General features: G+C 45.5%; 2 protein-coding genes across 17 annotated transcripts in view; one reads left to right on the top strand and one right to left on the bottom strand.

Moving 5' to 3' along the window:
• The window catches only part of GLUD1 (glutamate dehydrogenase 1), a 49,511-nt gene extending 26,836 nt beyond the window's left edge, over window positions 1–22,675 (bottom strand). Inside the window, exons 1-3 of one of the 2 annotated variants that reach the window (XM_038408476.2) lie at window positions 22,258–22,675; window positions 3,610–3,690; window positions 2,834–2,889 (exon numbers count right to left, since the gene is read on the bottom strand). In XM_038408476.2, the coding sequence (XP_038264404.1) occupies window positions 2,834–2,889; window positions 3,610–3,690; window positions 22,258–22,675 (555 nt within the window). Of the gene's footprint in view, window positions 1–2,833; window positions 2,890–3,609; window positions 3,691–3,781; window positions 3,834–22,257 lie in introns of those variants that run through there. The other variant, XM_043519723.1, reaches the window with a different exon arrangement.
• Window positions 1–25,334, top strand: part of SHLD2 (shieldin complex subunit 2) — a 166,127-nt gene that overhangs the window by 59,964 nt on the left and 80,829 nt on the right. For 9 of the 15 annotated variants that reach the window (XR_006282966.1, XR_006282967.1, XR_006282968.1 and 6 more), the window contains exon 1: window positions 22,788–22,924. The exons of 1 other annotated variant lie outside the window; for it this stretch is intronic. The gene's annotated coding sequence lies outside the window, so the exon portion shown is untranslated. Of the gene's footprint in view, window positions 1–22,376; window positions 22,664–22,787; window positions 22,925–25,334 lie in introns of those variants that run through there. 5 more of the 15 variants (XM_043519718.1, XM_043519710.1, XM_043519715.1 and 2 more) reach the window with 4 other exon arrangements.

Genomic DNA, 25,334 nt, shown 5'->3' with positions numbered 1-25,334 from the left:
CTGATTATGGAAAACATGGCTGCAATTGGCTCACTTTAAAAATCTGTATGCTAATCACCCATGTTATACAATACTTGGACTTTAAAAATGTGTCAGCCTTTTTGCTAGAGAAAGTTTATGGTACACTAAGTGCAAAATTATTAGTCATTTGCCTTGGTGTTGACACTTTGCATGTCTAATTTCATCTCAATGAGATGTGAAATGTTCAGCTCATAAAAATTGAAAAATAGCTGGTAAAGGCAGCAGAGACAGAACTTCAAGTGTACCTTGTAACACTATGAACCACACGACTGAACAGTGTATTTTAAATGCTGCATTTTGCTCTTTACATTTAGTTTCAATGCTGTTTCATAAAATTTAGAAGAAAGGTAATGTTTGAGATTAAGCTTTCTGCATGAATAGCATCATTTGAAACAAAATCTAGGCTGCAGACTAGATGCACTGCCTTTAAGTTTCAGGAAAAGACTTAGCAAATTAAATGATATGATACAAGAGTATTTGACCTTTTACACAGGGAGTTCTTAACTATCAAAGTGTTTTTGATACATCTTTGCCTGCCAGTTGTACACACTGTACTCCTGGGGGAATTCTGCACCAAAACATTAAAAATTCTGCTAAATTCTGAAATTTTGTCAAAACACCACAATATAATCACTCTAGTTTAAATTATTTTGGTAATTTATTTGAAAATACCTGTCAACAAGTATATCAACAATACACACAAAAACAAAAAAGATTTCCCCAGTCATAGACAGTTAAAGAAACCCTTATAACAAACCAGTTCCAGTTGGGGGGTGTTGGAGGGGGCTGTGTGGGGGCCCCCAGAGCCCACTCCCTCCCTCCCCCCCAAGTCCAGGCACAAGGCATCTCCCCAGAGCCCAGCCACAGGGCACCCCTTGGCCCAGACACCTACACCCCTCTAGAGCTTTTACTCTCCCCCGCTTCTTTACTATCCTACCAGGGTAGGTGGTGTGGTGCAGCCCTGCCCTTCCTCACCCTTTGCCAGAGCTGGGTCTCCCAGGCCCTCTCCTGTCCCCAGGAGAATGAGGATTGGGCTTGGCAGCTAGAGTGTGCAGCCTCCATCCCCACTGGGCTGGGCATGCTGCTCATTGCCAGCAGGGCACTGCAAAGTCCAGCAGCCCCTAGTGGCAGGCAGCAGCTCTGCAGCCCCAGTTCTGTGGGGGAAAACATGGAATTCTGTGCAAATTCTCCCAGGAATAACACCAAGACTTCATTTAACCCAGGGGTGGGCAATCTTTTAGTCCCGATGGCCACATCTGGGTGGGAAAATTGCATGCAGGGCCATGAATAGGAAGGAAGAATCCCATGCACTGCTACAGGCTGGGGACCAACTGGGTAAGGAGCAATTCTGCAGAAAAGGACCTGGGGATTACAGTGGACAACAAGCTGGATGAGTCAGCAGTGTGCCCTTGTTGCCAAGAAGGCCAACGGCATATTGGGCTATATTAGTAGAAGCACTGCCAGCAGATCAAGGGAAGTGATTATTCCCCTCTATTCAGCACTGGTGAGGCCACACCTGGAGTACTGCATCCAGTTTTGGGTCCCCCACTACAGAAAAGGATGGGGAGCAGTACAGAGAGTCCAGCAGAGGGCAATGAAAATGATTAGTGGGGTGGGGCACATGTCTTATCAGGAGAGGCTGAGGGAACTGGAGCTATTTAGTCTGCAGAAGAGTGAGGGGGGATTTGATAGCAACCTCCAACTACCTGAAGGAGGGCTCCAAAGACGATGGAGCTCGGCTGTTCTCAGTAGTGGCAGATGACAGAACAAGAAGCAATGGTCACAAGCTGCAGCGGGGGAAGTGTAGGTTGGATATTAGGAAACACTGTTTCACTAGGACGGTGGTGAAGCACTGGAATGGGATACCTAGGGAGGTGGTGGAATCTCCAACCTTAGACGTTTTTAAGGCCCGGCTTGACAAAGCCCTGGCTGGGATGATGTAGTTGGGGTGTTCCTGCTTTGAGCAGGGGATTGGGCTAGATGACCTCCTGAGGTGTCTTCCAACCTTAATATTCTATGATAATGTAGGGCTAGGGCAGGGGGTTGGGGTGCGGGAGGAATTGTGGTGTGCAGGAAGGGGCACAGGGCAGGGGGTTGGGTGCAGGAGGGGGCTCAAGGCAGGAAGTTGGGGGCTCAGCACAGGGGACTGGGGTGTAGGAGGGGGTTGGAGTGCAGGAGGGACTCAGGGCAGGGGATTGGAGTGCAGGAGGGGTTTGGGGTGTAGGATCCAGACTGGTGCCACTTACCTTGAGCAGCTCCGGAGTGGCAGCGGCATGCAGCAGGGCTAAGGCAGGCTCTCTGTCTGCCTGCCTGCCTTGGCCTCTGGGGGGGAGGGCAGAGGACACTGCATGCTGCCCTCGCCTGTGGTACCTCCCCCAAAGCTCCCATTGGCCGTTCTCTGGTTCCCTGCCAATGGGAACTGCAGGGGGCGGTGCCTGCAGGCGAGAGCAGCTCGTGGAGCCCGCTGCCTGCCCTCCCTCCCCCAGGAGGCGCAAGATCATGGTGCTGGCTGCTTCCAGGAGCAGCGTGGGGCCAGGCAGGCAGGGAGCCTGCCTTAGCCCTGCTGCGCCACGGGGCTGGCAATCCCGCAGGTCGGATCCAAAGCCCTGATGGGCCAGCTCCAGCCCATGGGCTGTAGTTTGCCCATCCCTGATTTAATCTCTTCAAAGGAAGAAATAATAGGTGCATTTCTACTGAGCTTTCAATGCTGTCCTACAAAAGAGCTTTTGTTAACACAATATATGTTTTGTTTTGTCTTGTTCTACAAAAGAACTTCCAGTTAACACAATACATGTATATAATTTAGACTTACAGTATAGTTCTTAGTATTGATCTTAACACCAGCCTTTGCACCACCAAATGGCACATCTGAAAAAAAATGTAAAGGAGAAGAGTTTCATTTTTCAAGATAAAGGTAGAACAGAAATGACAGGATCTTTAAATTACGCAAAAAAAGGTAGCTTCTATAAGTTTGTGTAAACATAAGTATTTGAAAGTTGTCACTAAACCTTCACTGTCAACTGCAAAGCTGACTCTGCCACATCCACAGCACAATTTCACTAATATGTTCACTAAAAATCTACATTCTGTTCATAAAGGGGCAGTCTTTTCAGATCAGCTTGAAGACTGTCTTCTAAATTCAGGAAGTGTAAGATCTACTTGAATCTATTTCCTTCAAGTTTTGCTGTTTATTAAGGACACTTTTGTTAAAATACAATCTTAGACCTTCCTTACAGCCCCATCTACTCAATCCTGAAATAAGTCCTTATGTCAAGTGGGATGTTTGCATGTGATACTAACATATTAAGCATGGGATCATTTTACTGAGAGGAAGCACAGTAGAAGAGCTGAATGCAGAGAACAAAGTACTATTCAAAAACATGTAGCTTCAATAATAGCAAAGGAAATACAGCACTACAGTTACTGGGTAAGCATTCAAAATCACTTGTTGCAGATTTTAACAGGTCAGATTTTAGTAAAAGGAAATTAGTAACTAAATTTAGTCCTTCAGCTATTTCACAGTGACTTAAATCAATGCTAATTCAAATGACAATTAGAATCTGTACTTGACAAACTAGCATCACTTACCAACCACAGCACATTTGTATGTCATTAGAGAGGCCAAAGCTTTCACCTCATCCACGCTAACATCTGTGCTGTAACGAATACCTGAAAAACATACAGGAAAACAAACAAGAAGAATGAAGTGAGTTTGCAATTAGTATTTGCAAACTGAAAACAGCAACTCTAGGACACCAGCCCACTACATGCAAGCGGGCAAACTCTCTCTCAGCTTGTCAAGATTGAAGTAAGAGATGATGTACATCAGCCTCAAAATAACAAAAGCAGTGTAGGAAATAAAATGCAAATCATTAACCTCAAGTTAGTTGTTTCTGGTAGTTTTCAATAGTAGAAATGAGAGGGTAACTTAATGTATACCATATAGTTAACTTGTGACAAATGATGTACCTTCAAAATGAGGGGCAGTTGAGAGGTATTATAGGAGAGGGACAGCTTTCCTGTAGTTAAGGTTAAGACCAGTTTTCTGTTTAAAGCTTGACTGTTCTAAGTGCTCTAAAATACATAAAGTTAATCAGATTGCCTTGAAATTTGGTGTGTGTGTGTCATGGAAGTACAGGGTAGAGTCAGTGTTCCAAATTTGGGTCCATTTGACTACAGGGTTCTAGAAATACAGCCCCCAGAAAGAGAACAGCTTTTCTTTATGTTAATGTATTCTGGCAACTTTTTTTTTTTTTTTTTGCGCTCACTGATAGGTATCAACTTGCACAGGCTACCACCAAAAGCTATTCTTTCCCCTACCTATCATTAATCCACAGACTGTTCTCATATCCCACCTCACAACTGAAAATACCCAGAGGAAGACGACCTCAGTGCCCTGCTACTGACACAACCTACACAATTCTGTACTGTAATGATGCAGACTGGAACCTCAAGGTACACATCCACCTCTTTCCTTTAATATAAGCACACAGGGGAATCTGATCCAGATTTCACTGAATCATAATCACAGATCTACAATGCTCCTCAAACTAATCCCCAGGTATCCTCATCACAATCACAACTCTTCCCAAACTGTTCCAATTTACTCTACCATTCTGTACAGCTAGGACAGTGAATGCAGCTTGAGTGCATGCAGATAATTCCCAATGGCTATTGCTAGCTTGGGGGAGAAGGCAGAGCTAAGGTTTACCCTACTCTTTATTTCCTGGTGTTCAGAGGCTGAACTCGACATTCTGGAAGGATATAAGCTATCACTGGGCAACCTTAACTCTGTGTAAACAAAGCTTGCCATTTAAGAATTAGTAGCTTCCAGAATGAATCATTCAGCAACATAATGCTAAAGCTTGCCAGCATTCCTCTAACCCTAAGCTTTGCAACTCATTCACTTGATACAAAATGAAGTGATTTGTCACTGGACATGGAGACCTTTACAATAAAAGATCTTGAATATAACCTTGCTGGTAAGGTAATACAAAACAGCTTTTGTAAAATTTGAAGGGCTTGTAATATTTTGTACTTTTCTGACTTAGAGGCAGTTCAAAACAGACTGGAAGCTAATTTCACAAGGATTGGGAGTACAAATTGTGTCTAAGAACTTTTATCTTTTTCTGATTACTGAAGCTGAAGACAGTGTGTCAAATGTCAGAAACTGGTTTTTAAATCTTTTTATATTTAATTTTCATGGCAGTGTCATACTGCATTACCTAGTTACAGCTGCAAAGTAGATAACTTCTTTTAGTCAACCCTATCTGGGTACATAAATAGAGCTTTAGATGCTCAGACTTGCAGTTTAGAATGTGAACTTAGTGCCCACAAAAGCCAAGGGTTAACAGCACAAAGTTGCAACCAAAAGTAGCTACTATGCAAGTTTCTCCCACAGCTCTACAGAGTCTAAATTCTAACCTACAATGATTCTCTACCCTAGTCCTATGATTCTTGAGCACAGGCTGTAAATTGTGCCAAACTGGGGTGGGGGGGGGGAGGTTGTAGCAGGGACAGAGTGTACACTGGAAACTAGAAAAAGACTCCACAGATTTCCTATTATCCAAAGGAGAGCACAAATCCAGGTCCTCAAACGTGAAAAGCATCATCAAAGTAAACCCCTGAGCTCCTATGAAAGCCATTCCTGAAAGCACTGGAAATGATCCCAAGTCTACAAAGAAACTGAGTGCAGCTCAAAAGTTTGCGGCCAAATTTCTGCCCTCCTACGTGAACATATTTTTCAATAAGTCTAACAAGAGTTATAGGGCTGAATGCTTCCCCTCAGAACAGGCATATGATTTTAGTTTTTGTCTGACAGTGAATTAAAAAAAGACTTAGATTTTTTCATTGCAAATTCATTACATACTGTTGGCTACTGTTGAGACTAGAAATAGCACAAACCATTAAAGGAAATTTTAAGTTTTAAAAAAGGTACAGTGCATTAGAATAGTAATGTTTAACTTCTGAAATGCAGTTTACATGTTCTCCTCATTCTTGTTCCAGTAACTCAGAGGAAGTGGAACTAACTACCTTCCTGAAAATACTTCATCTGGAACGTACACTACATAGGGCACAGCTTGTTCTGACACATCCATTTTTCTAGGACATGCTTGCCACTCAGTGTCAAACTAGAAGAGGCTGAAACACCATCTACACCAGGGGTGGGCAAATTTTTTGGCCCGTGGGCCAATGAATGTTGCAAAACTATATGGAGGGCTGGGTTAGGGAGGCACAGCCTTCCCTAACAGCCTGGCCCCCACCCCCTATCTGCCCCCTCCCATTTCCTGCCCCCTCAGAATCCCTGACCCATCCAACCCCCCTGCTCCTTGTCCTCTGACTGCCCCCTCTTGGGACCTCTGCCCCTAACTGCCCCCCAGAACCCCACCCCCATCCAACCCCCCCTGCTCCCTGTCCCCTGGGTGCCCCAAATCCTATCCACACCTCCAACCCCGACAGGCCCCCTGGGACTCCCACGCCCTATCCAACCCCCCCCATTCCCCATCCCCTAACCGCCCCCCACAAAACCTCTGCCCCATCCAAGCCCCTCCGCTCCCTGCCTACCCCCCCCAGAACCCCTGACTCATGCAACCGCCCCCTGCTCCCTGTCCACCGCCCCGCACCTTTACCATGCCGGAGCCAGCCACACCGCCATGCTTCCTGGCAAGAGCAGTGAGTCAGAGCGCTGGTGGTGTGATGTGGCACGTCGCGCTCAGGCTGCGGGGGTGGGGTGGGGGGACAGTGGGGGAGGGGCCAGGGGCGAGCCTCCCCGGCTGGGAGCTCAGGGGCCAGGCCGGATGGTCCCGCGGGCTGGATGTGGCCTGCAGGCTGTAGTTTGCCCAACTCTGATCTATACTATGTAGAAGCCAGCTTTTCTGTAACCAGGTTATGATATGCTTATTTGACTTGGTTACAGACATGGTTGTCTGTCCACACAGCAGCTGTTTCAACTACATGTCTGTCAGGGTTCCTTCCCCACTCTGAACTCTAGGGTACAGATGTGGGGACCCGCATGAAAGACCCCCTAAGGTTATTCTTACCAGCTTAGGTTAAAAACTTCCCCAAGGTACAAACTTTGCCTTGGCCTTGAACAGTATGCCGCCACCACCAAGCGTTTTAAACAAAACAGGGAAAGAGACCACTTAGAGATGTCTTTCCCCAAAATATCCCCCCAAGCCCTATACCCCCTTTCCTGGGGAAGGCTTGATAATAATCCTCACCAATTTGTACAGGTGAACACAGACCCAAACCCTTGAATCTTAAGAACAATGAAAAGCAATCAGGTTCTTAAAAGAAGAATTTTAATTAAAGAAAAGGAAAAAGAATCACCTCTGTAAAATCAGGAGGGAAAATGCTTTACCGGGTATTCAGATTTAAAACCACAGAGGATCCCTCTCTGGGCAAAACCTTAAAGTTACAGAAAACGGAAATAAACCTCCCTCTTAACACAGGGAAAATTCACATAAAACAAAAGATCAACTAATCCGCCTTGCCTGGTTTACCTATACTGGTTGCAATATTGGAGACTTGGATTAGGATAGGTTGGAGAAGATAGATTTCTCTCTGGCCTCTCTCAGTCCCAAGAGAGAACAAATATGTAAACAAAAAGCACAAACAAAAGCCTTTCTCCCCCCACTCCCCCCCAAGATTTGAAAGTATCTTGTTCCCTTATGGGTCCTTTGGGTCAGGTGCCAGCCAGGTTAGCTGAGCTTCTTAACCCTTTACAGGTAACAGGATGTTGACTCTGGCCAGGAGGGATTTTATAGCACTGTATACAGAAAGGTGATTACCCCTATGACAAAGTCAAACAACATTTCCACAGAGATGGAGATTACCAGTCCAAGTCCATTTGGCCATGCAGCAGAAGACCAACTTTGATGTAGTGGATAGACCCAGTCTCATACTCTTCCCTCCCCCCCACCCATGGATGTATCCAAAATTTGAAAAGAGACATTATATGCTTGCTGAACTTCCTGGACACTGATGCAATTATTTTTCTCAGTTTAAACGGGGTTTAAGCCGGTATTTACCAGTGTCCTGGCCTAAACTAGTCTTTTCTGGGAAATTGCCAGCCGTTTGCAGGAGGATGCACAAAGATAAGACTTAATTTCTACTATACTAAGGACTTCAGGGAAATCTAGTTTGACAACTTCCTAGTTTAGCAAAAGACTCAGTCCAAATTAGATTGGAAAACAGTATTACCATGCATCTGTAAATCCCTTCTGCACTGTGTTCTCACCTGAAAACTTGTGCACATTTTTCACATTAGAATAAAGAACAAAGCTTGAAGCAATCCAATAGCTTATGACACTCCAAAACATTTAAGAATCACATACAAGCTGCACACCAAAATTAACATTTTAAAAATCCTAGCATGGTCCACACAATGTCTCTTGAACCAGTAACTTTTAAAGAGACAGTTAGACAAAGTTATTTTTTGTAATGAAAGCCTTAAGCTACAGTATGACTCACAGCCATGGAAAATACTTTCCACTGGAAAAGACCCAGAAAGTCTTGTTTACAAGTGAAGGATTTTCTTTCTCCACCACACCCAAAAAAAGTTAAGCGAAGCCACAGTACAGTAAGTTATTAGTTTCTTGTTCCTTTTCTTTACATTGTTTAAATTGCTTCAAATTCCAACCTACTTTTCTTAATTGCTGAAGAATAGGGAAAGACGTTCACATTGCAGGGCCCCAGCTTTTAAACCCAGACACATACAATTTTCATTACTGATCAGTAGTACATCAGATCAGTAGTACATTAGATGAATAAAGAATAACCTGTGACTCTGAATTAGAGGCCAGAGGCAAACCAGTCAGCTGAATCACCTTTAGTCTGAATTGTTAGAGGTTAAAAATTAGTTCGTACCAAAAATATTTAACTGTATAGTATATCAGGAAAAAAGTCCATACCAGCAGAAGGAAAGGAAAAAGTAGTAAAAATCATAAGTGGAACGTTGCCAAATACAATAATTCACTAAATATCACCTACCTTACTAGTCTGCCATTCTAGCATTTTTTTTAGACAAAAGAACAGAATGCAGGAGGTTTCAATAGTGCTAAGTACATTGGTGCAATAAGTTAATTCCACAGGATAGTGTGTAAAAAGTACGATCACTACAGTTAACCATCTAAAGCAGGGAAAACTATGGCCCGTGAACTGGATCGGGCCCTTCCAGGCTTTGGATCCGGCCCGTGGGATTGCCACCCCGGGATCCCGAGGGGCTAAGGAAGGCTCCCTGCATGCCCTGACCCTGTGCTGCTCCCGGAAGCGGCCGGCACCACGTCCCTGCGGTCCCTGGGGGCCAGAGGAAGGGGCAGAGGGCTCCACGCGCTGCCCTTGCCTGCAGGCACCGCCTCCCGCAGCTCCCATTGCCATGGTTCCTCGTTCCCGGCCAAATGGGAGCTTCGGGGGAGGTACCCGCAGGCAAGGGCAGCACGCGGAGACCTTTGCCCCCCCCCCCCCCAGGGCCCGCAGGGCCCTGACTCTCCCACACTCCATGACAACTCAAAGGTGTCACCTGGCCCCAACCCCCCTCCTGGTCTCAGGTTACATGCTCAGGTATCATCCCTCAAGTGAAGTCACACCCAGATATCCACATCACCAATGCAGACAGTCCCAGTAAAACTCCCACGCAACATTCCCAGGTCAATCCGCCCCACTCCCTACTCCGTCACAGCCGGACGTTTCTGGGAGTGGTGTGGGGCCAGGGAGCCTGCCTTAGACCCACTGCGTGCCACTGCCACCCTGGAGCCGCTCAAGGTAAGCGGCGCTGGGCCAGAGCCAACACCCCAAACCCCTCCTGCACCTTGCACCCCTGCCCTGAGCCCCATGCTGCACCCCTCCTGCACCGAGCCCCCTACTGCACCCTGCACCCCTCCCTCCTTCCACACCCTGCACCCCTCCTGCACCTCAACCTCCTTCCACACCCTGCACCCCTCCTGCACCCCAACCCCCTGCCCTGAGCACCCAATACACCCCACACCCCTCCTGCACTCCAACCCCTTGCCCTGAGCCCCTTCCAGAACACTGCACCCCCTCCCACACCCCAACCCCCTGCTCCAGCCCTACATGCAATTTCCCCACCCAGATGTGGCCCTCGGGCCACAAAGTTTGCCCACCCCTGACCTAAAGCCACCAAAGTTGAAAGTGTACTCAACGATTATCCCTCCAAAATATAACAGGGCTGAAATTCAATAATTTTTGGATCGGAAAGAGTAAGTGGAGAGTTTTTTTTCTCATGTATTCAGAAAAGGAAGCCAGAGAAACCTTCACTACTGGACATCCTAAGGCCTAAATCAGATCACACTCTGGCAGATCCCTAGAACATATTTTTAATGTTTGACAAACTCAGATTTCAAAACAGACTTGCACATTTCTCACTGGTTTCAGAGTAGCAGCCGTGTTAGTCTGTATTCACAAAAAGAAAAGGAGTACTTGTGGCACCTTAGAGACTAACAAATTTATTAGAGCATAAGCTTTCGTGAGCTACAGCTCACTGTGTCCAAGCATCACCCTCTAAGGGTCATGGATGATTCATTCACAGATACTAAAGCCACAAGGGATCATTAGATCACCTAGTCTGATCTCCTATAGATTGCAGACCATTAAATTTCACCCAGTTACCTCTGTACAAAGTTCAAAAGCTTTTGTTTGACTGCAGCATAGCTTCCAGAAAGGATGCTTGGACACCAACAAACAGTATTGCAAGATGAAATGGAAACTTTAGATCTGAATTTCTTCTCTTTACAAGTCCTGAATCAGTTTAGATGAGATTTTTGTTAAAGGACATGTCAAAGTAGAAGCTACTTATAAGCATAAGAACATCTTTTGGATTCTATGGGATACCTAATGTCAATGGAGTCTGCAATGGTGCTCTTATCTACAAATCATACTCCTGCTGTACATCTGGAGTATTCAGCCTAACCAGTTTAAATAGGAATTACAGAAATCAAGAGAACTGTCGTAAAGTAGGTACCATCAGGAACCCCATGGAAGACCTTGATTTTTTAAGTGAAAAAATAAAATCAACCTGGCTTCTCATCCAAGACTTGAATGTGTACAAGTTTTAATGTGAGGCATATTAATATGCCGTGGCTTCTGAAAGAAACTGACAGTATGTTACTTTTAGACACTACAGAATAACCAAGTAAGTTTCAAATGCAAATTAGATTTCCAGGCATACTGAGAACCTAGTGATGCTTAATAAAATGTACCTATTTGCAAGTGGGATAGATTCAGAATGTTTCTAGACCCTTTTAGTTTAGTTATTTAGTTAGTTTACTCTAACATCTACGGAATATAAAGTATTCCTTTCATTTAAGGAGCAAATAAAGGTTCTCTATTAACCATAGTAACACTTCATAGCAAAACATCCAAGTCCACTACTCCCACTGAATTAAGCTTCTTACAGAACTCAGCAAGTTTGAATAAGAGTTAATCACAACTTGGAAACGTCCTTGCATCTCCTGGTTTGAATCCACTCATGTAAAGTTTAGGGTTTTGTTTTCTACTTTGAATTTCATCTCTTAAACAAACAAACAAACAAACAAGATTGGAAGAGGATACAATCTTCAGGCATTTTTAAAGACCACCCCCCCCCCTTTTTTTTTTTTAAAGTGTACAAAATATACTAGTTCTGTACACCTCTCTATATGCAAAATGTATAGGTATCAGAAAATAAGCTTTTTCATGGCAGGGACTATCCTACTCTGATTGTACACCACTTACCACAATGGGGTCCCAGATCTCAAATGGGACTTATAAGAGCTACAGCAAACAGATATTAATTGTAATCCCACGTTAGCAACAGCTCTTTCGATGCTGCAATGATCAGTTTAAATCAACTTTCATTGACATGAAGTAATTCTGCTCTAGATACTCATTTTAGACATGTGATCTCCTGGTAACATTTTCACATAGGGTAAGTCTGGAAAGAGTAAACAAGGGAAGAGGTTAAATGGTTTTTGTACTAAAGGATTAGTCCATATTATGGATTTATTAACATTCAATTGTATATATAAAAGTACCACAACCACCAGCTTTCAGATGTGACACTAGGAATAGAACTCAACTGCCTGCTCCAACATGATTCATAGGCCTCTTCAGGATGCGTGGTCGTTTTTCCACATGTGAAAGTTACATCTCCCGCCAACTTATCTTCTGCCTCTCAGAGAGGTCGAGTACTGAAGTCAACGGGAGAGCATTCTACCATCAACTTATCGCATCTTCACCAGACCCAGTAAATTGACACTGCTGCATCAATCACAGCGGCACGGGTTTAGTGTGCCAGCGTTGACAAGCCCTTAGAGAAATCAGGCCTTATCTAAATAAAGCCTGTATAATAGAGCACTGCCAGCAGCAAAGAGCCAATATTAGCAATCTAGTGTTCAATCGTAGAACCCCTGTTGGGGGAAGAGGATAACAGTAGAATGGGGAAGATAACTGTAGAGGAATAAGTTATTAGGGTAAGAAACACACTCACATGCAGATACAGGACAGGACAGAAGGTGAAATCTACTAGCCAGAGGAGAACAGAAAACAGAAGAGATAGAGACTAGAAAGTTTCTCAGCAGAAGTTAAGTTCCCCTTGGCAGTCAGTCAAGCTAAGCTGCTCCACAAAGAAATGCAGATTCATCATCCACAGATTGCAGGAGCAATAATTTAAGGCAGTCATCTGTCTCTAAAATACGGAATAAAGACTGGGCCATGAATATTTGACCACTGTCTTGAACATTGACATTTCATTTCAAGTTTATTGAAAATCCTTAACATCACAGGACTGCGAAAGGTCTGACGAGAGATGCAAAATGTGTATGGAAACCAGAACCCTTAACTCTCAGCTACACTGGAACTAATATATGTGCTTGTTGCATCAGTTTTACACTATTTAAGGTAGCCAATGTGGACGGGGCCAACCTGTTTCAGACCATATGGTCAATTTGGATTAATTGACAGTGGACTCCTAAACAGTTAGCATAAACAAGCTTTAAGCTGTTTTTAAAAAGTGTACAATGTAAGCCCCAATGTAAATGGGGCTCTAGGAACATCAGTGAATCCATTCCTTACTACCAAGTAGCTGAGAACCCCACAGCAGACGTTAATATAAAAGAATGCCTTCACTGACCTTAAGCTTTCAAGCCCCATTAACTCTAGGAAACCGACCTGTTTAACAATTGTTCTCAATTGGCTCATGCGAAAAAGGCTTAAACAAACAACTTTGTCCCACCTATGCTACCAGTTACCCAATTTTTAGACTGTTAAATAAGATGATAGATTTTAGTTAGAAAACAGCTAGTCTAGGTCTACTTTGCCTTAAAGTCAGTTGTGTTCTGCTGACTCCCATTTCCTGTACCCTATTTGGATTGGTTTAGTTCTCTAGGCAGCGGGTCGCTATGATGAGCAACAGCAGCTGTGGTTTCCTGTTAACTCCAGCTCTCAGCACGCAGGTCACCATGTAAGCAAAGGAAGGGAAAATTATTCTTAGTAGCATTTTAGCTACCACTAAGCATCTCTACAGCTTTAGAAAAAGAGAAATTTTGGGTAACAAGTAATTAACATAATAAGCTCCAAAAGTTACACCACCAAAAAAAAAAAAAAAATAAGGGAGGAAAGAAGGACCCTTACTTCTCAGAATTTGTAGAAGTCTTATTCTTCCTTGTGATCATTTAACTTTCTTTTCTACCAAAAGGTAATTACTAGAAACTGGCATGTGTAAGATTTATAAAAGAATGATCTAGGCTGTCTCAAACAGAATATTTCAATGGACAGCTAACTTGATAAATTAATGGCAGTTTTTGAAGTGTTCCCAGAGTTTATAGAGGAGAGGCACGAAAATGTAAAGAAAGATAGATTTATGCTGCTGGGTTCCATGTTTGAAACCAGTATATAATTAGTACCCTCTTGACTACTTAATCTCTCATAATAGAAGTGCCATGAATGCTTGAGCAAAAATGTCATTTCAGATGCTCTTTAATTGTTTCTGATGGCGAGTGCGTTTAATTATAAATTGCTTGTTTTTCTGAAGGCGCTCAAAACACTTCCCTTTATGTACCACTGAAATGAAGCAGCTGCTCCTTCCCTGAACTATTATTGTGTAGGGTGTACTATTCATAGTGAATTATGGTATTCAAATGGATCAGATCAATTTTTGTTTTTAAGCCTTTAAAAAAAAAAGCCACCAAACAAGTTCTTATCTATATTACCAACACCTTAGACTACTGAATCTAGAAGTATTAAAAAAATTATTTAACTATTTATGCTGCTTACTCCTTATATTTAATTGATTGGACAGACCAAGTCAGTTTCACTTTTGGGTGAAAGACTTAGCACTAGTGTTTGAGTTGCAAATGCTGCAGGGATATGTGAGCAAAGCCCACTTCCCACTGGAATACCAAATTATGAAAACATTTCTATTCGTTTTAGATTTTCTAAATGCATATTTATAAATTTTAAACTGTGAGGTAACTCAAAGTTTGACAGGGTTATTGCAGAACTACTGAATCCAACAGATATCTAGAATATTCTACTTTTAATTTAATTAACTGTATTAAAGTAAACTGACCCAAGTATGACATTTTAAACCAAAATACATACAGGCATTAAAGATAGTAAATCACCATAAATGAATTACGGAACTTATATGAAGGACATGGCAACAATTGCAAAAGTACCCTGATCTAACGGAACAGCATGTATTATATTATGTACCTAAGATCTTAGAGCCTTTTGTCTGTAATCTTCAGACAATATTTAATCCTGATTCTTTTAAATAGCAGCTCTTATCTTTCAGCTTAGTACCTGGTATGACCTGGATTTTCCTCAGTTACACTTAAAATAAAGATGTAAACCCAAATTAGATTACTGTATTTGCTGAAGCTCAAAAATAACCCAATGATACTTGAGTTTAATGTACAATGCTTATGCTAATTATTGATGCCCATGTATTTACTAACAGTACTTTACATAGAGGTCCAAGACACCTGTTCAAACATGTTTATTTGGAGATACATTTGGTAAATCTTGAAATAGGAAAGATTCCTATTTTGCCCCACAGTGAAACCCTTCCTTTCACCAGTGCTCAAAATTTGGGTTCACCAACTGCAAGTGAAAAGTCTGTTTTGGTGATCGAACAGATCTATGAGCTGTGTGTGTCAGCTAGTACCATTAAAGCCTTCCCAAGAGCACTACTTGCCACATCTCTCCTTGCAACAACAACTTCTGTTGCAGAGGCCTCAATTTCCCTACCTGGTTCTTGCTACTTCTGACCATGGTCCAGACTATCTTCTGGCCTCCGCAGCCTGGAAAAACCATAGCTAGCAATTTTCATATTTGGCAAACAGTTTGCAATATTAATTTTTGAGCTCTGCTTTCATACACTTAGCTTCACTCCAATTTAGTTTATGCAGACATCTAAATGTATAATAAAAGAACTGAGTGTTTTAAACACACAAGGAAGTCCTTAAAAATTAAGTTACTGGAATAAGAAACCTTCTCTGGTTACTAGAAGGGCCTAAGTCATCAATTTCTGCAGAATGCTCATTTTCTGATCACAAAGACAACTTTCCAAATGTTTATCCAATACAGTACAGTAACTTCCTGAAGCTCCTGACAGTTTCAAATCTTCTATTGCTACTCAGAATTTTGCTGAGCAGCAGCATATTAGCAAGACTTTGGTTAGACTCACTGCTGCTATGAACAGCAATAAACAGTAAAGAATCATGTCCATTTCATTACACTGCTGCATGTGAAAGCCAGAAGTGGCAAAAGAGGCAGAGACTGGAGGACGACTCAAAACTTGGAGTAGTGGAGACCTGCCATCTCGTCAGGGCAACAAGGCAGCTCTGAGTGAAATTGCGTGAGAAAGGAGAAACAGCAAATTCCTTCACATTTCTAGCAGTAAAGTGATGGCGCTTGAAGTTTAAGACATACACTAGACAGAGGCTCACAAAAGCTGAAGCACTCGAAGAAGGGTCATGGGGTAGCACCAATGTAGAAATATCAGCATCATCCCATTCTTTTTCTACAACTCTCAGGAAATGGATTTTTTACCAGGGTTTCTTTCTGCCCTTAGCCCTTGCTGTTGCGGATCCCCACCCTAGTCTATCATAGCTACCTGCATACTGGGTTTAGTCCTCGGCTACCTAATGCATAGCAAGTGTACAAGTCCCATCTCCATCATCTGTTTAAATACGATTTCAAGTCCTTGAAGTCATCTGATGAACTATCACTTCCCAGTTACTGTACACTATTAATTTGGTCACCCAATAGATAAGTTACCAGTGTTCAGCCTAGATCAAATATGAAACATCCTATACAGCATAAATTAGATTTGTATTACATTAATCTTCAGGTAACAGCTCTCTTCCCTCCTTCCTCCCACAAACCCATCTCTTGTTATTCGAACACTGAACAACATGTTCAGAGCTGGGCCACTGACACCAGAAGGGATGAAATGTTGGAACCTGAAAGTTCCACAGCAATTGGAAGTGACAGCTGAAGAGAGGATCTAAAGAAAGTAGAACACTTGCCCCACTGGGGAGAAAAGAGATGGGAAAGTGCACAGGAAGCTAGGGAACCATGAGAGCAACAATGCTGGAAATGGAAAAGAAAGGAGAAAGAAAATATATGAAGAAACCAAGGCAGACAGGAAAGAGACTGAGAAAGACCCTTGGTCTCACTGAACTGAGGGGAATGAGGAGTTTCAACTATCTGGTCCACTGGGAGTAATGGAAATGCTCCAAACAGTAAAATGTTTGTGTAAGGCACTGAGTTCAAAAATAAAATAAAATGGGTTTAAGACCTGACAGAATTACTATCAGAACTCAGATATTTAATGGTAAAGAACAGGGGTGGACAAACTGGGTATGGAAATTGTATGGCGAGGGCCACATTTGGGTATGGAAATTGTATGGCGAGCCATGAATGCGCACAAAATTAAGGTTGGGGTGCAGGAGGAGGTGAAGGCTCTGGCTGGGGGTGCAGGCTCTGGGGTGGGGCCAGAAATGAGGAGTTCAGGGCGTGGGAGGGGGCTCCAGGATGGGTCAAGAGGTTGGGGTGCGGGAGGAGGCGAGTGCTCTGGCTGGAGATGCAGGTTCTGGGGTGGAGCTGGGGATAAGGGGTTTGGGATGTAGGAGGGGGCTCCAGGCTGGGACCAAGGGGTTCAGCGTCTGGGAGGAGGCTTCGGGCTGGGGCAGGGCATTGGGGCACAGGAGTGTGTGAGGGCTCCGGCTGGGGGTACATGCTCTGGCTGGGGCTGAGGGGCTTGGGGTGCAGGAGGGTGCTCTGGGCTGGGATTGAGAGGTTCAGAGTGCGGCAGGGAGATCAGGACTGGGGCTGGGGCGTAGGAGGGGCTATGGGGTGCAGGCTCCGAGCGGCGCTTGCCTCAAGCAGCTTCCGGATGCAGCAGCATGTCCCCCCTCCAGCTTTTAGGTGGAGGCGTGAACAGGCAGCTCTGTGTGCAGCCCCGTCCGCAGGCACCGCCTCTGCAGTTCCCAGCCAATGGGCACTAAGGGGGCAGCACTCGGGACAGGGGCAATATGCTGAGCCCCTGGCTCTCCCTATGCACAGGAGCTGGAGGGGGGACATGCTGCCGCTTCTGGGAGGTGTGGCATGCACGTACAGAGCGGCCCCCAACCCCCTCCCTGGCTGGAGCGCAGCAAGTCCCAGACCCCACTCCCCAGCAGGAGCTTGAAGGCCAAATTAAATCAGCTGGCAGGCCAGATGTGGCCCACGGGCCATAGTTTGCCCACCCCGATGTAGAAGGTTCAGGCTAAAAAGGTCAATTACCATAGTAGGAGACATCCCAACAGCCAACCCTCATTACATTTACTTGCAAAGTAAATTGCTACAGAACTTTATTAACATTGATGTTAAAGACATTTTCTGGATAATACTGCTAATGGGTTTACAGTAAAAATCATTATGTTCATAATAACAGCATTTAATAAGTCAAAGTTTTTTAGGCGAATCTGAAACTGGACTAGCAAAAATCAAATGTTAACATGATGAGCGCAGAGATGTGGCTCTGACCAACAACAGCGGTAACACAAAGAATGGCTTTCTGCACAACTGCAGTATGATAGATAAGATAACTTACAGAGAAGCTATTACCGGAGAAAGCAGCATACTTGCCATCTGTACTGCAGGGGAAATCTACACTACAAAATTAAGTCGACCTAAGTTATGTCGACATACAGTCACTGAACTAATTACATTACTTTTGCACGTCCACACTACACTCCTTGTGTCGGTGGTGTCCATCCACTCCAGGAGTGCTTGCAGCGATTTAACTGTCAGCGAGGGGCATTGTGGGACAGCTTCTGAAAGGCATCAATATAAGCAATGCAGTGTCTACACTGACACTGAGTCAGCCTAAAAGTGCTATGCCTCTTGCAGAGGTGGAGTTATTAAGTTGGTGTAGTGGGAGCTGCATTTTAAAGTAGATACATCTCTACCCGGATATAACGCAACCCGATATAATGCAGGTTTGCATACAACACAGAAAACCTCCAACACGCTGCTCTGATCAGCGTGTTGGGGTGCCGAGCCGGGCTGGGGCGTTGGATAAGAGGTAGAGGGTCTCAGGGGTGGTCAGGAGCTCCCCCTCCCCCAGGGTTGGGGGGCACTTTTGGGAGCCCCGCAGTGCCAGAGTGGCCTGGGGGATTAGCAGGGTGCCGGGATCAGCCCGCTCCACTTCCCTTGCCCTGGCCCCAGCCGTGTTGCTTCGGGAGGGGGCTGGGGAAGGGATCCCCCGTGCACCCACCGGCAGCAGTGGAAGCGGAGCAGCCCGGCCTCAGCCCGCTCCACTCCATCACCTCCCAGCCACAGCGCTCTGCTTCCTGACGCAGGTGAGTACGGGGAGCGTCCGTTCCCCAACGTCCACACACTCACTGGCGGCGGGAAGTGGAGTGCCGCGGCTGGGAGGTGGCGGAGTGGAGCGGGCTGGGGCCGCATTGCTCCGCTTCCCGCCGCTGCCAGTAAGTGCCTCTCGGGGGATGGCGGGGGTGTGGATAGGGGTCGGAGCAGTCAGGGGACAGGGAGCAGGGGGGCTGGATAGGGGGTGGGGTCGGTCAGGGAACAAGGAACGAGGGGGGGGGGGCAAAGCAAGTTCGATATAACGCGGTCTCACCTATACCGCGGTGAGATTTTTTTTGTCTCCCGAGGACCGCTTTATATCAGGGTAGAGGTGTACTTACAGAGTTAGGTCCACAAAAGCTGCCTTATGTCGACCTAACTCTGTAGTGTAGGCCAGTGAAGTGGCCCATTAACCCCTCTGCAAACATAGGCAAAAAAGAGGTGTTAATGAGTTACATACTGTTGTAAGAAGACACAAATCCACTGTCTTTATTAAGACCAGATTTTAGCGTCCAGCAAAATTATGAATTTAAGCCTCCATGCGCATCTTTTGACATTGTGGTGCACATTTCATTTGAGGATGAGGACTGGGTGGGTCCCCATGTCTGGGCTCCAGCCCAAGCCTGAATGTCTACACCATAAGTAAAGTGCCCTGTAGCCTCAGCTGTGTGAGCCCAAGTCAGCTGACACATGGGTGCTAAACTGCAGCTAGGGTGACCAGATAGCAAATGTGAAAATCAGGACAGGGTTGGGGGGTAACAGAAGCCTATACAAGAAAAAGACCCCAAAATCAGGACTGTCCCTATAAAATTGGGACATCTGGTCACCCTAACTGCAGCATTGATATAAAGTTAAAAATTATGCAAACAGTCCAACTTGCAGAGCAAAAAAAACACTCTAAAGTAGATTATCTGTACCAAAAAACAGAAGTAAACTTCCTCTTGAAAGACTGAGGCACTTAAGGAATCCAAATCCTAATCATAATTCCAATAGTCATACCTAGACAGCACCTATACTTAATGATTTATAAGATAAGTAAGTGTTCTTAACACTCCCCCAATCTTTTTCTAGCAACTACAGAGAGGAGGTCCATTATGACACAACATGCAGGGGTGTGTTCTGTAGAATTACAATTTCAGATGTCCGGCAAAGGTAAGGTGTTTAGTTTGAAGTCCTATACACGCCTGTAATGACCTCAGAGTGACTGTTTTGAAAAATTAAGCAGCTAACACAGTGCACAGTGCTGACTGATCCAGGCTATAAGCCAGGGTGTCTAACTCTATCTTTCAAGGGGATATAGTACTGGTTGAGTCCTTAATGGTAGTTGAGAGTCTTGCTTCACAGATTCACAGCCCTGGAGGTATTAGGGATGCATGGTTGTCCATACTGGGTCTTGGAGTGGGACAATCCTCTCAATTCCCTTATAAAAGGTGTGACGTTCTTTTCCTAGAAGACCACTAGTTTTTGGCTTTTTCTGTACCTAGAAACTTGACCAATTATCTATTTTCCTGTTCTGGGCTGGAGGGGGATTTTGTATTAAATCAAAGTATGTATTAGCAACAGCCCTTACATTATAATGTTTTCAAGTTATTTATTGTTTTTCCCCAACTTTTCAATTCATAATTAAACAATGCAAGTGTACATAGTTCCTCAAATTTCACCATTCAAGTTGTGAAAGTTTGAGATTTGCTGAGAACTTGGAATGTTTTGGATCCCTAACATTAGTATACAACTTTGGGATGTCACGATCAGATCTCCTAAACACACTAGAAAAGTTGTTGAAAGCACCTTAGCATTTTAGGGGTTAAGTGACCATTTAAATATTAACAAGAAATGAAATCCCTCCACTTCCCACCTTCTTCGTAAGCACAGAAATATTGAAAATATGGGAAATATGGTACTAAAATTATTTTCCTTTGTAGAAGGTGCTTATCAAGCTCTAAGCGCCCCACAGATGTAAGCCAAGTTCCTCCTCTTCTACAAATTGAAATTTTGTTACAATGCAAGCTGAAAACAGGAAGGTATGTGCTTCAAATGACTAGCAGTTGAATTTATGTAAATACATGTATATTTATACTCTACTGCTAATTGGCAGACATGTGGCTAGGTTGGGACAGAGATGGGAGTTGACCTCTTCTGCAGAGAATGCATGGATGGATATAGGGGGTGAGTGGCAAGGAGCTCCCCACCAGCCTGGGAGGGGCTGCAGGGCTAGCACTGTTGGATATGCAGTATTGGGAACACGGACTCCCTTTTAGGGGTGTAATGTTGGCTATGTACGCGTTTCCTATCTTTCGCAGGGAGCCAACACTAGCTGAGAAAGAGAAAAAAAGACTCATGCTCCTTTCACAAGGTACAGTTCCAGCTGTGAAGTATAGGAGGGAATCTCATTACTCTTACAAGTTTCAGAATGGTAGTCGTGTTAGTCTGTATTTTTCATGTTCTCCGTGTGTACATACATCTTCCTACAGTATTTTCCACTGCATGCATACGATGAAGTGGGTTTTAGCCCACAAAAGCTTATGCCCAAATAAATGTGTTAGTCTCTAAGGTGCCACAATTACTCTTACAGGAGATATATTGCTGGCTGTGTTTGGAACAGGCGATAACTAAGGGGGAATTATAGCTCCTACTCTGCTGAAAGCAGATGGGAGCTCTCCCTGTTTGTGGGTCTGGGTAAACAGTGATTCCCCGATAACTGCCCTTCCCTCCTTGGCTGGTGCAGCGAAAGCTCTCACTCCTGTTTCACTCTACTTTGATCACTTGTTTGTTGGGTGTAGCGCTGGCTCTGTCTGAACGGGACATAAAGAGACTCTCTCCTGCTTTGCAGAAGTGGGATGCTATCTATGTATATATGGAAAATGAAGCGTTATCCATCCATGAGGCTAGGGTGTCCCCTTTCCTGATAGCTTAGTGGTTTGAGTATTGGCCTGCTAAACTCAGGGTTGTGAGTTCAATCCTTGAGGGGGCCGTTTAGGGATCTGGGGCAAAAATTGGGGATTGGTCCTGCTTTGAGCAGGGGGTTGGACTAGAGGATCTCCTGAGGTCCCTTCCAAGCCTGATATTCTATGATTCTAAGACACTGGGAATGCATCTGAGGAGGTCTCACCAACCTTGCAGGGGGTACCCCGGGTATGTATGGCTCTGTCTATGCGTGATCTCATGCGTGGATCCCCATTGGCAGGTTGTCGGGGTACTAGATGGCTGCATACCAGGGTAGAGGGGCTCTCCCCTCCCTTGCAGCAGGTGCAGCGCCGGCTGTATGAATGGTGAGGGGGGTGCGGAGCCGGCTGCGCGTCTGGCGGAGGAGCAGAGCTCACTCCCCTGGCAGGGGGCGCGGAGCTGGCTGCGCGTGCGCGCGCACCGCGGTGCGGAGCTCACCTCCCTTGCAGGGGGTGCGGTGCTGGCTGTGCTGCGCCCGGTAACCCTCGATCACCTCCCACTCGCCGTTGTCGCGTTTGATGGGGAAGGAGACGCTGAGCACGTGGTTGCAGGGCTTGATGATGCGCAGGATGCCGCGGACGCGGTGGCGCCGCTCCTCGGGGCTCTCCCGCGAGCGCAGCCCCTCCACCAGCTTGTCCTCCACGATGCCGGCGCCGCGGTCGAAGAAGCCCTCCACCATCTTGAAGAAGTTGGGGTCGTCCTCCCGCTCCGCCTCGCTGTAGCGCCGCCGCTGCGGGAGCCCCCCGCTGGGGCCTCCCCACAGGGCTGCTCCTACCGCCGCGCTGGGCTCCGTGCCCGCCAGCACCGAGCCGGCCCCGGCGCGGGACGCGAGCAGTTCCCCGAGGTAACGGTACATGGTGGCAGCTACAGCGGGGCTGGAGGCCGAGTCGGCGCTGACCGCTGTAGCCCGGCGCGGCCCGGTGGCACAATAGAGGCGCCCGGCCTCCGCCGCCGCCTTTAAATGGCCCCGGGGGGCTGGGGTCACACACCCCCTCCCTGCCGCGCTTGCGCACACGCCTCGCCCGGAACTCCTCCACCCTCTTGGCTCCGCCGTGAGGAGCTGGGCGCGGTGCCAGGCCTCGGCCCGTCTGCCGGAAGACCCGAGGTGGGTGTGTGGTGCGCGGCGCGCATGCGTGTCGGGGTCTAGCGTCGGTCGCTCGTAGCTCTCCGTCTAGGGTGTTGGGGCGGGAGCGCGAACCTAAAGCGCTTCCGCCCGGGCGGGGGGTTGCGGAGCGGTCGTTTCTCCCGCGCGCGGTAGGTGGCTGGGGGGCCTGCGCCTGGGCAGCGTCCAGGAGACCCCCGTCATCCTTCCCCTTCCGCTGCGGGGAGCGGCAGAGCCCCTGACTTCCGCGGCACCGCCGCCCGCGCCGCTGCACCCTCCTTTTCGGTTCCGGCTGCTCGCCCGCCTCCGAGCCGTGGCCACGTTGCCTATCCCGGCTGAGCCAGCTTTGGCCCAGTGGCTCTCAGCCTTTCTAGACTAGTGTACCCCTTCCAGGAGTCTGATTTGGCTTGCGTACCCAGGTTTACCTCACTTAAAAACTACTTGCTTACAAAATCAGACACAGAAATACAAACGTGTCATAGGCCACTATTACTAAAAATTGCTCATGTTCTCATTTTTTACCATATAATGTTGAAATAAATCAATTGAAATATAAATATTGTACTTACATTTCAGTGTATAGGGTATATAGAGCAGTATAAACAAAAAGACAAGGAGGACTTGTGGCACCTTTAGAGACTAACAAATTTATTTGAGCATAAGCTTTCGTGAGCTACAGCTCCCTTCATCGGATGCATTCGGTGGAGTGAGCTGTAGCTCACGAAAGCTCATGCTCAAATAAATTTGTTAGTCTCTAAGGTGCCACAAGTCCTCCTTTTCTTTTTGCAAATACAGACTAACACGGCTGCTACTCTGAAACCAGTATAAACAAGTCATTGTTGAAATTTTAGTTTGTACTGACTTGGCTAGTGCTTTTAAGTAGCTTGTAGTAAAACTAGGCAACAATCTAGAAAAGCAATGATTTTCAACATACCCCCGGTTGGAAATCATTGCTTTAACCTACATGGCTGACGGGCTCCGCTGCCTCGCTTATCTGGGGTACAGGGACCCTCTACCTAGGTCACAACACAGGGCTCAATATGCCACCATTTGTATCTTAGCTTTGGGTATTCCCTGTTCTGCCTGCCGCCAGTCACAAGGTGACACAGAGAGCCTTGTTCTCTGACCCTCTCAGAGCAACGTTCTTGTATGTTTCGATGGGAGCCAAGATTAGAGCAGACATGCATAGCCAGGGAGGAGAGCTGTACAAGTAATCTATTGGTCAGTGTGTTGTGTCCCCTTCTGAGCCCAACCCACAGAGGATGTGAATATGATTGTGGTGAAAAACAGTGCAGTAACTTCATTGACAGAGTTAGACAATAGCAGTCTCTTTATCTGTTATTCAAGGATGTCATTTCAGGGGAAAAACTGCTGATGTATAGAATATATGTGATAAAACTATATCCTGCAAAGTCTTGGGGTGGTAGGGAAGGAAGTAGAGCATATAGATTTATGAAAACTTCCCCCGAGAGGGGCAACAACTGCCCCCCTGTCCCATAGCAAATGATGCCACTGGTTTTTTGAAAGACTCATGTTTTGTGGGAAAATATCCTTCCTAAATAGGAGCAAGGAGGGAAAGCATAAGTGGAAATATTTATTGTTGAATACAATTTCAGGCTTCCTAACCTGGACAGGATATTTTTTCATTTGTTCTCTAGTTACAGATGAATAAAAGTACTGTTAGTACAAATCAGGCTAATTTTGGCCAGAACATACAACCCCTTGCCAAACAAACATGCTGCTCTCCAGACAGTGGGAACAGGGACATCTGTCTATCTAGGGTAGATTGGTCTATCTAGATAGATACGCTAATCTCAAAATTCTTCAGGCATGTACAAGGTGTATGTTGTACATGAATCAACCCACAATCCAGGGGGGCTTGAAAAAATGGGCCAACTGAAGTAAAATAAACCTATCTTTTGACAGGGAGAGAGTTTGACTTCTCCTATATTGGAAACAAATTTCAGGACACAGTCGGAAATAAGATTATTTCCTGGAGGCCAAATCCAAGCACTAATGCTTTGCAAACTGTGTGGACAGACCATCTAGCGCAGGGGTTCTCAAACCGAGGGATCGGGAACTGTCAGCCTCCACCCCAAACCCTGCTTTGCCTCCAACATTTATAATAGTGTTAAATATATTAAAAAGTGTTTTTAATTTATAAAGGGGGGGTTGCAATCAGAGGCTTGCTATGTGAAAGGGGTCACCACTAATCTAGCTGCTGTGCAGATGTCTGTGATGGAAATACCTCAGGGCTTGTCATCCTTGCAATTAAATTTTTAAGAAAGGAAAAAAAAGTGATCCGGGTAACTACAGGCCAGTTAGTTTGACAGCTGTAGTGTGCAAGGTCCTGGAAAAAATTTTGAAGGAGAAATTAGTTAAGGACATTGAAGTCAATGGTAAATGGGACAAA

The sequence above is a fragment of the Dermochelys coriacea genome, chromosome 7, assembly GCF_009764565.3.
Source record: "Dermochelys coriacea isolate rDerCor1 chromosome 7, rDerCor1.pri.v4, whole genome shotgun sequence".
Classification (NCBI taxonomy): Eukaryota; Metazoa; Chordata; order Testudines; family Dermochelyidae; genus Dermochelys; species Dermochelys coriacea.
The sequence above is the reverse complement of the archived record's forward strand: the minus strand, read 5'-3'. Positions and strand labels throughout refer to the sequence as shown.